General features: G+C 35.3%; 3 protein-coding genes across 3 annotated transcripts; 1 reads left to right on the plus strand and 2 right to left on the minus strand.

The window, feature by feature from the left end:
• Positions 1 to 307: 307 nt before the first annotated feature.
• Positions 308 to 4,173, minus strand: LOC112100949. The gene is made up of 2 exons (XM_024190826.1): positions 3,921 to 4,173; positions 308 to 744 (listed from the first exon to the last, which is right to left on the minus strand). The coding sequence occupies exons 1-2, from the start codon at positions 4,171 to 4,173 to the stop codon at positions 308 to 310; spliced, it is 690 nt and encodes a 229-aa protein (XP_024046594.1).
• Positions 4,174 to 5,882: 1,709 nt separating this feature from the next.
• On the plus strand, positions 5,883 to 6,635 carry LOC112100950 (oligopeptide transporter 1-like). The gene is made up of 3 exons (XM_024190827.1): positions 5,883 to 6,131; positions 6,224 to 6,321; positions 6,410 to 6,635. The coding sequence occupies exons 1-3, from the start codon at positions 5,883 to 5,885 to the stop codon at positions 6,633 to 6,635; spliced, it is 573 nt and encodes a 190-aa protein (XP_024046595.1).
• Positions 6,636 to 8,139: 1,504 nt separating this feature from the next.
• Positions 8,140 to 9,756, minus strand: LOC18053187 (transcription factor MYB15). The gene is made up of 3 exons (XM_006447352.2): positions 9,624 to 9,756; positions 9,192 to 9,321; positions 8,140 to 8,662 (listed from the first exon to the last, which is right to left on the minus strand). Exons 1-3 carry the CDS (start codon positions 9,754 to 9,756, stop codon positions 8,140 to 8,142), a joined length of 786 nt encoding a protein of 261 aa, XP_006447415.1.
• Positions 9,757 to 10,030: the final 274 nt, after the last annotated feature.

A 10,030-nucleotide genomic window follows, 5' to 3' on the forward strand; every position in this document is an offset into this window, starting at 1 on the left:
AGCTTCTGCTGTCACATTTCGAGTTGAGAACGGCTTAAAAGTTTCTGGCCTTGGAATCCAATTGTCTTTATAGATTTGTATATTTTCTCCATTTCTAATCCTCTATCTGATTCCTTTTTGCAGTACTTGTCTTCCCCATAATATAGACCTTTATATGTATGAAGGATTAGAGCCAGCTCAAGCTTGTAAAAAATTAGTATTCTTGTAATATCTAGCCTTCAACACTTTGATGACTAATAATTTCGGAGATTGCAGTAATCCCCACCCTTGCTTGGCCATTAAAGCTCAGTTGAAGCTGGACATTTCTCTAAACCCCGAGGCCTTCTCTGCTCTTGGCATGACTCATCTTTTCCCATCTTGCCCAATGAATTATGTGTTTGTCCTCCTTTGATCTCCACCAAAACTTAGCCATTGTCTTCTGAATATCATCACACAGCCTTAGAGGAAGTTTAAAAACGCTCATTGCATAAGATGGTATCGCTTGAGCCACAACTTTGATAAGAATTTCTTTACCTCCACTTGAGAAAAAACGATGCTGCCAGTTTGCAATCTTGCTTACCACTTTGAGTTTCACCTCATTGAAAAAGCTTGTCTTCTTTCTTCCAACCGTAGATGGTAGACCCATATATTTTTCATGTCTGGATACCACATTAAGTTCGAAAATATTTTTGATTGCTTCAATTTTGTCCCCTGGTATTCTACCACTAAACATTAAGGACGACTTCTCAAAGTTAAAAAGTTGTCCTGAAGCAGCAGTGTATTAATAAAAAATGGCTTTTAGATTCTTACAACTATCAACTGAAGCTTTGGTGAACACAAGGCTGTCATCCGCAAAGAGTAAATGTGAGATAATGAGCTCTTTCCTAAATTTTAGACCTTGAATGAGGTGATTATACTCTGCATGCAGCAACATGTTGGAGAAGGCCTCTGCACACAAAATGAACATATATGGAGACAACGGGCATCCTTGTCTATGGCCTCGTTGGGGGAGAATCATCCCTTTTGGATTTCCATTAATAATTACAGAGAAAGATGATATAGTGATACAATTCATAACCAACTCTACCTATCTATTTAGAAATCCTAATCTTATCATTATGTGCTTAAAAAAATCCCATTCCGTTCTATCATATGCTTTGCTAATGTCCAACTTTAAAGCCACTAACTCATTTCTTTTCCCTTTGCTGTGCCTAATTTTATGAAGGCATTCATAGCCAATAATGATATTGTCAGTAATAAGCCTATTGGGTATGAATGCACTCTAATTTAGTGAAATAATCTAGGCAATGATAGGCTTTATTCTATTAGCTATAGTCTTAGCAATAATTCTATAAATTACATTACAAAGACTAATTGGTCTGAATTCTGTAACTTTCCTAGGCTTGTGAACCTTTGGAATTAAAGCAATGCAAGTGTGGTTTAACTGAGATAAGGTACCTTGCTCATTCAGAATATGCAGGCAAGTTTCGATTACTCCACCTCCCACTGTTTGCCAATGCTTTTGAAAAAATATCATAGGGAATCCATCCGGTCCAAGGGCCTTTGTTGGGCACATTTGGTTCAGAGCATTTGATATCTCATCGGCTGTGAAAGGCTACTCCAGCATGTTCTTCATGTCTTGAGCCACTTTTGGCATCAGTCCCACCAAAGCAGTGTCTATTTGGTCTTGACTTGTTCTTAAAGAGGTAAAGATCTCTTGAAAATACTCACAGAATTCTACTTCCACTTCAACGATATTCTCTATCCAGTTTCCTTGTCCATCTTTGATTCCCCAAATCTTGTTCTTCATTTTCCTTACTGAAGCTTTAGCATGAAAGAACTTCGTTTTTTATCTCCTTCCTTAAGCCAATTAGCCTTCGATCTTTACTTTCAATACATTTCTTCATCAATCAACAAATTATTGATTTTCTTTTCCAATCTTCTAATCTCATCACCACTGCCATAATGCTCAAAATTCTGTTTTACCCTTTCCAGCTGCTTAATTGATCTCTTTAATTCTTTTTCTCGTCCTCCGAATTCCTGCTTACTCCACTATTTAAGTTTAGCCATAGAGTTTTTGGCTAATTTTTGAAATTGAAGTACCTGATTTCCATATTTCTAGTTATCACAATTACTCCACTCATCTTGAACAATACTCTTACACATATTGTAGGCACTCCATATGTCTTCGTAGTGCATAACTCTCACCTTTTCCTCTCTTTTGAACTTCCATTAGCACTTTCTACAACAACAGAAAATTGTCCAATCTCTCGTCAATAAGATGGGGACCAAATCGATGATTGGACCAAGTAAAATGGTAACCTTTGCAGCTTAAGTCTACTAAGTTACAATCTTGAATAGTTTCTCTAAAACTGATCACCATGTTCAAATTTTGGTCCTGGTCACCACACTTCTCCTTTGGATCTAAAATTTCGTTAAAGTCACCAAAGCACAACCACGAAAGGTTAAACAAACTTGACAATCTTCGAAGAAGTGTCCATGTGTATTGTTGCTACATATTTCTGGGTGTCTGTAGATCCCTGTGCATCTCCATTGCTTTCCATTTTCAGATTGGATAACAACGTATATATGGTGAACCTCACTACTCCAACATAATGCTAACCCTCCACCTAAGCCATTTCTATTTACTGCAAAACCATTATCAATACTCAGTCATTTACGCTCTTACCTCGCTTGCACAGCCATTAATTTATTTTCACAAAAAAACAAAATATGAGGTTTGTGTGTTTGGAGAATTTGCTTCACCTCTATGCACGTCCAGGTATTCCCCAAACCCCAGACGTTCCAACTTAGATTTTTCATGACAGCCCCACCGATATGTCTTCTTCCATTGCTGTCGCATCCTCCGCGATTATGTTTTCAAGCTGCTCCCAGCTCAATTTGAGATTTATTGAAGGGGAATGTGTCTGAATGTTGTTAGTTAATGGGTAAAATTGACTCATCCCTTTTGATCTTTTCTTTTCTAGACTTGGTTCATCATTCTCATTTCTAGGCCTTTTAGTTCCAGGCGGGTTAGCTATTCTGTCTCTTTTGCTTAATTGGTTCCTGGCTTGAAACTTCCATTTTCTCCCTTTGGTCTCTCGTTTAAGATTCCTCAGCCTACTCATCGTTCCTTCCTTGTTGTTTCCTTTTGGACACTGTATAGGCTATTGGTGAACCAATTCGGTAGCATTCTCTTTCTCGCTTTCAAATTCAGTATTTTTCCCTCATTATTTCCCTCCTTTTCGTACAAGGTTCTCATCGAGCCTATAGTGTCTGCTATGCTAGCTTGCGTTTTGCAGTCTGTCACCTGCTACCTCAATCCTTTAAAACTTTGCATTGATTGCGCTCTGCCACCTGGTTTACTCCTATTTGTTCTGCATTTTTGTTTTTCCCAACACAAGTTGCCTCTGAACCGCTACCTCGAACCAAGCTAGAGTGCTATTGTTGCAATTGTTGCTGCCTTGAGGTTGTAGGTGGGGAACTTGGTTTTCGGTGCTCATTGTTCCATTTCTCCTTGTCCCTGTTGAACTTTGCTCTTTCAGCTGCAATTTTGGCTTTTAACTAGCTACCATATGGCAAGTTCTCATTTGGATGTCCTTGATATTTAAGACATTCTCTGTATTGGTGTCCTAAAATACCACAGCAAAAACAAAAGTTCGGCAATCTCTCATACACTACCGCCATCAAAATCTTCTTTTCTCCTTTTGCTTCAATAAACAAGATCTTTTTAAAAGGCTGCGTTATATCTACCAAATTTCTCAGTTGAGCAAATATTCCAATACATTCCCCATCTTCGTTAGTTTTAATCTCCTTAACTTCTCCAATCTTTTCCCACAATTTTTGGACTGCACTTTTATGCATACACATAATAGACACATTATGGATTTGTACCCAAAAGGATGCATGTGTGAAGGACTACTCGTTGATATTTCCAATACCTTTCGGTTCAGGAATCATTATCAGTGCTCCTGCAAAATGCCAAGGCCTGCCTATGAACACTCTTTTCTTTTCTTCCTCAGAATTAAACTTGAAGATAAAGACATTATTGCCTGCACTTTCCACTTTAAATTCTTTTATTGATCTCCACACTTGTTGCATCACAACTCTCAATCCTTCTATACTGACTCCTTTGTTAAGCATGATTTTACCCACCAAACAATTAGCCGCAATCTTAAGTCCCTTTTCCTCCATGCTCCCAAAGAAATCAATCCTATCATTCTCTTCTTCTTGTAGAGTTATTGCACTGCACCTTCATATAAGTTCTTCTGTATCCATAACTTAACGACTAAAAGGCTAGCTGTGAAGATTCTTATACCAACCGCAAACAGCCACTCCATTTAATTACTACCAATGTTAATACCTCACCAACCCGCAGTTCCTACTTTTGTTATTTCATATATGTTAAAGGAATAAGAGAAACCACTCAACAAGTGAGTGACAGATAGAGTCATAACAACTCATTTACCTTCCATTCTCAATACTTCTTTCAGAGAGAAAGAGAGCATTGTAGAAGGAAGACCCAAAGGCACTAGCTGTTGTAGCTTAGAAGTTATGTTAATATGATTTTTCACTTGTATAATGAAAAATTTATTATATCTTTAATTATTTTGTCAAAATTATTATTTAAAATTTATATTTACTATTTATTATTAACTTTTGTTTTACATTTACAATTTTTATTTTTCATAGCAGCTGTAACTTAAAATTTACAATACCTCAATCCCAATAAGAAGTTAAGCTATATAGACAACTTGCGGTACAACAAAATGCATAAAGAGTCACATTAAAAATAACTATCACATTTAAGGCTTAGAAACATTGTCCATATGATGCCGACATAGTAATGCACTAACAATCCTTTTTTTTTCTTTTTCAGAAAAATTCAAAACACAATGAATCAAATATGCTCATCTCATTAATACGAGTAGAACTCAGCCAACAACCATTGAGACAACACAGTCCATAAATATTGAATGAAATTAAATGTTATTTGCCATAAATATGATCAAACCAAATACATAGCCATACATTTAACATTTATTTTTTTGTTTTTAATTTTGATTTAAAATTTAAAATACTTTTAACTTTTAATTCAACCATAAAGTAATAATTATTATTTAAGATTACATTAAAATGGTTGTGGGCTTGTACAATGTATGAGTTACAAAATGCCAATCCAATTCAACTGGATTCTAAATCGTGTCCACATCATGATCATAATTCATACTAAAAAGTTAGTTCTAGAGTTAACAATTATCCAAGTCTTATATATTTTATCTCTAGAACAAATATTAGCTAATGTGAGATAATTTTTAAGTTTATCTTAAAAAAATTGTCATACTACAAAGCTCTACCATCAAAATAAATTTTTTAAAAAATTATTTTAGCAATGATGTCATAATTTTATGCTATTAGTTGTACCTTTCTAAACTCTTGTCTAAAAAAAATAATACCCTTTTTTAGCCTATTATAATATTTTACTTCTGATTTTGAGACCATGTATTATTAATTGTTTTGACCTTTAGTAAAAGGTTTGTTTTCCTCTTTAAAAAGAATGTAGAATGGACTCTAAATCAAGTTGGGAAATTTACACCAATAATCATAAAAATTTTGACTTTTTCCATCTTAACCCCCCAAACAAACTTCTATCAATATTAGCCATAAAAAAGCCTTTGAGACCAAAATACCCCTCTCTCTCATCTCTCCCCCGACAATCTCTCTTTCTCCCATCTCTCCCAAATCGAAGAACCAAGCTTTGCAAACAATCTCAATTGGTTTATTCTGGAATATGGGCAATACCAGAAAAGGCTGTTGTACTTGGAGTTGAACCACCTGAGTGAAGCTTGTCACGGAAAGGAAGCTCCAATGAAGGATCAGTACCTGAAGAGAGAAGAAACTTTATGTTGGCAGGACCTAGAAGAGTTAGCTTTGATGCTTGGGATGCTAGAGATGGACAAAAGACTGTTACGAACTGGTCATTCTCATTTAATCCGAGGCCTTTCAATATTAAAGAACATGTTTTGATCACCATTTTCGCTAGCTATGGAGATAGTGGTGTTTATGTTGTCCATATTATTGCAATGCTCAGGGCTTTCTATAAAAGAAGTATACATCCGGTAGCGATCTTGTTGCTTGCACTAACAACTCAGGTATATTTACAATTTTACATTAGTACTACAGTTACAAAACATTCTAAAATTTTCTCAACTTTGATTTTTATATTTTGTTTTGGGCAATTCAGATGCTTGGTTATGGGTGGGCTGGTATATTCAGAAGATACCTCGTGGACTCTCCATATATGTGGTGGCCAGCAAACTTGGTTCAAGTTTCTCTATTCAGGTGCTCATTCATCTTCCAAATTCCACCATTTTTTGAACTTGAAGCAACACGATGCATTTATTCAATCTGTTAAAAAAAAAAATTGCAGGGCACTACATGAAAAAGAGAAGAGGCCAAAGGGAAGACTTACCAGGATACAATTCTTTTTCGTGGTGTTTGTATCGAGTTTTGCTTATTATATCATCCCAGGATACCTTTTCCCTTCCCTTACTGCTCTTTCTTTTGTTTGCTGGATATGGAAAAGATCTGTCACAGCTCAACAGATAGGTTCAGGACTGAGTGGCTTAGGCATTGGTGCTATTGGAATCGACTAGTCTACGGTTTCTAGCTTTTTGGGAAGTCCATTAGCGACACCATTGTTTGCCATTGTCAATACTTTAGTTGGTTTTGCCTTAGTCATGTACATTCTTCTTCCCATCTTTTACTGGAACAACGTATACGAAGCCAAACGATTTCCCATTTTTGGTGCTACCACTTTACGTTGGCAGGTCCAAAATTGCCTGTCGCACCAAGTTTTGGTGCGACTGGCAATCTGTCTCACCAAGCTTCGTGTGACAGGCAGTCTGTCGTCAGATTCACTCACGACTCGCAATTCCGAAACTCTCGATCAATTTCAAAAAATAACTCATACCACTATGTGATGCCGATTAGTGTTGGATCCGGATAAATTATGATCGGATTTCACTTTTATCGTTGCCTTTTGCCGTCGCTGTTGGTTGATGATTCAAGAGTGGAAAGCTGTCTTTGGTTTGACGAAAGGGGAGAAAGAAAGTTGCTTTTGGCTTGTAAAGAAGGATAATTTGGGGAGAAAAGCATGTGTTTGGCTAATGTTGATAGAAAAAAGTTGAGAGGATTAATTGTGAAAATAACAAAAGTTTTATGGTAATTTTTGTAAATTTCCCAATCAAGTTGGATTCATTATGATACGACAAGACAAATTTGATAGCCAACCAAAACTTCAGGTATATTTGATAAATTAATAATATTTGGTTACCCACAACTTAACTCATCCTTAACATGAGAAAAATTGTGAAGGTGTGGTATGTGAAAATGTCACATTACCCTTTAAAAACGTTCATTGTCTTTCAACATTTGTATACCTAAGTTGAAGTAAAATCCATAATTCATAATTATCCACATGATAAAAAGATTTTTGACGGACAAACTCTTAGATACTAGAGATCTCAAAATTTAAGTGTTAACTTCCTAACTTGAGTTTCAACTAAAGTAATAATTTATCTATGTGGTTAATAACAAATATTATGTGGTTAATAACTAACCTAATGTGGTCGTTATAAATAAATTTTTTCATCAATTAAGACTTAAATTGTAAATCAAATATTGAAACTGCCAAAGTTATCCAAGATTTTAATCCAGAGGCTTTTTTCCCCTCTTTTTTGATGGGTTAATATAGAAGCTTAGAACATAGAAGGACTCGCTAGTACTGTAATATATAATTAACAAAATTAAGTAGAGAGATATATCTTTTCAAAAAAAAAAAGTAGAGAGATATATAAAAAGAATTGGGCCTTAATCTAGCAGAGTCCTAGCAATGCATTTAAAGCCCAAGCCAGTGGGTGCTTCTAGGTGGCGCCGTACACAGCTTCGTAATATTTCCCGTAGCAATTACAACTTTTCACTTAGAACAAATCAGTAGTATACATCATTATCAAAAGCCTGTTAGCAGACTCAACATATAGAAATGGAATAACTATATATTAGCAGACTCAACATCTAGAAATGGAATAACTATATATATATATATATTATCTCAGTAGACAGTAGAGTTGTTCGATAGACAATTAATTAATACAACTTCTAAGGCCATAAGATAATTTCTCCATCAAGAAATGGGGAGTGAACAGATGCAAATCCAGGATCGGCCGGCAACAAGCTGGGTGCCTGAAAATCATTGGAAATATATAAATTGTAGAAATTATCAGAATAGAACGGCTCGGTCCAGAAACTTCCACTGGTGTCCGCATATGGATGAAAAACAGCCTCATTATTATTGTCAAGAATCAACTCATCAGTGGTATTTGTATTTTTTCCAACTGAGGTAATATCTGTGGTCATGGACAAGGAGGAAATCTGGTCACTTGATGAAGAAGAGCTTTCAAGAATTGGAGGAATAATGTCGACAAGATTTGATTCTTGCACTGGGTTGGCTTCAGTGTCATCATGATTGTATATTTCAGGATCTTTTCGTTTTGGGGTATCTTTGGCTCCATTAGTATTGGTGATTGAATTTCGTTTCAAGCGTTTCTTGAGGCTTGTGTGCCAGTGGTTTTTGATCTCATTGTCAGTTCTTCCCGGTAACTGGGCAGCAATCGCGGACCATCTGCACATAAAGGAACCCTATTGCATGAGTCATCTCTTATAACACTACATGCAATTCAGTAGCATTTGAGTATTTTCATTACGCATCAAAAAGTGCTTATTCGATGCCTTAATTTACGTTGTTCTTAATATTGGCTTAATTATACCTACTTAATTTACGTTGTTCTTAATTTTCATTAATTCTGCTTACTTTTACTCGTTTAATGCGGGACAATATGCAAAAAGATGCAACCTTTACTACTTGGAGGAACATATATAGAACCAGATCAAATATTTCAAAGAAATTACCTAGAATTGATTCATCCAACATTTTTAGATATATGTGTATTGAAGCGTGTATATAATTACATTAAAATTGATTCCATGGTGAAATATTTATTTAATTAAACATGTATTGTTGTCATTTGAAAGATCATCATTTAATCAAACTTCGACATAAAATATATATTGATCTTCATTTTTATTTGTTACAATTTATTTTTCCTTGATCTCTATAATAATTTTATTATAGAATACGGGTTAGGGCATACCTATTTCCCAGTGACTCGTGTAGTCTGATGATTATATCTTCTTCTTCTTTGGTGTAATTCCCTCTTTTGATATTAGGCCTCAAGTAATTCATCCACCTCAATCTGCAGCTCTTCCCACACCTTGCCAGACCTGAAAAATCGAACAAACTTATGAGCAATTAAGTCTTTCAACTAAAAGATGTCGTATACAAATTTTGAAATGTGGGGAACTGATTCAAGTTTAATAATCCATGAAAAACTCGAAGAAAAGAATAATGTATTAACTTAACGAACCCACTCTTAATTAACTAAATTGAAGTTCTTATGTCAATCTATATATGTATGCTATAAATATTAGAAATCATTAAATTAAGAAACCCAGATGATGAAATCCATTAAGTATTCTAATAACCGTACTTAAAAACTTAAAACTTGATAATTTTAATTTGTTACCTGCATACTTAGGAAGCTGGCGCCAGTTCCAGTAGCCATACTTAGTCACATAAGCTATTAGCTTTCTATCTTCTTCAGGTGTCCATGTTCCCTTCTTCAGTCCTGTTTTATCACAGCAAGGTGTCCTCACCATCTTGATCTCCTTTAAATTTTCCTATATCTGCAATTATAGTATCTTGCAGACAAATGGTAACCTCAGAGTTTGCTATTTATACCACAACTGATGAGTTAACTATATATTGGAAACTCAAAACGTGTTTCACACCATATATCATATTGTAAACCTATTTTTTACGGTTACATCTATGTCATACCATGTACCACTTGCATTTAACAAACCGAGTCCATTTTCCAAAAGTGGAGGCTCCACATGAAAACAACAAGGAAGCAGGTGCATTAATGCTTCC

Source organism: Citrus clementina, unplaced genomic scaffold, assembly GCF_000493195.1.
Source record: "Citrus clementina cultivar Clemenules unplaced genomic scaffold, Citrus_clementina_v1.0 scaffold_2, whole genome shotgun sequence".
NCBI classification, from domain to species: Eukaryota; Viridiplantae; Streptophyta; class Magnoliopsida; order Sapindales; family Rutaceae; genus Citrus; species Citrus x clementina.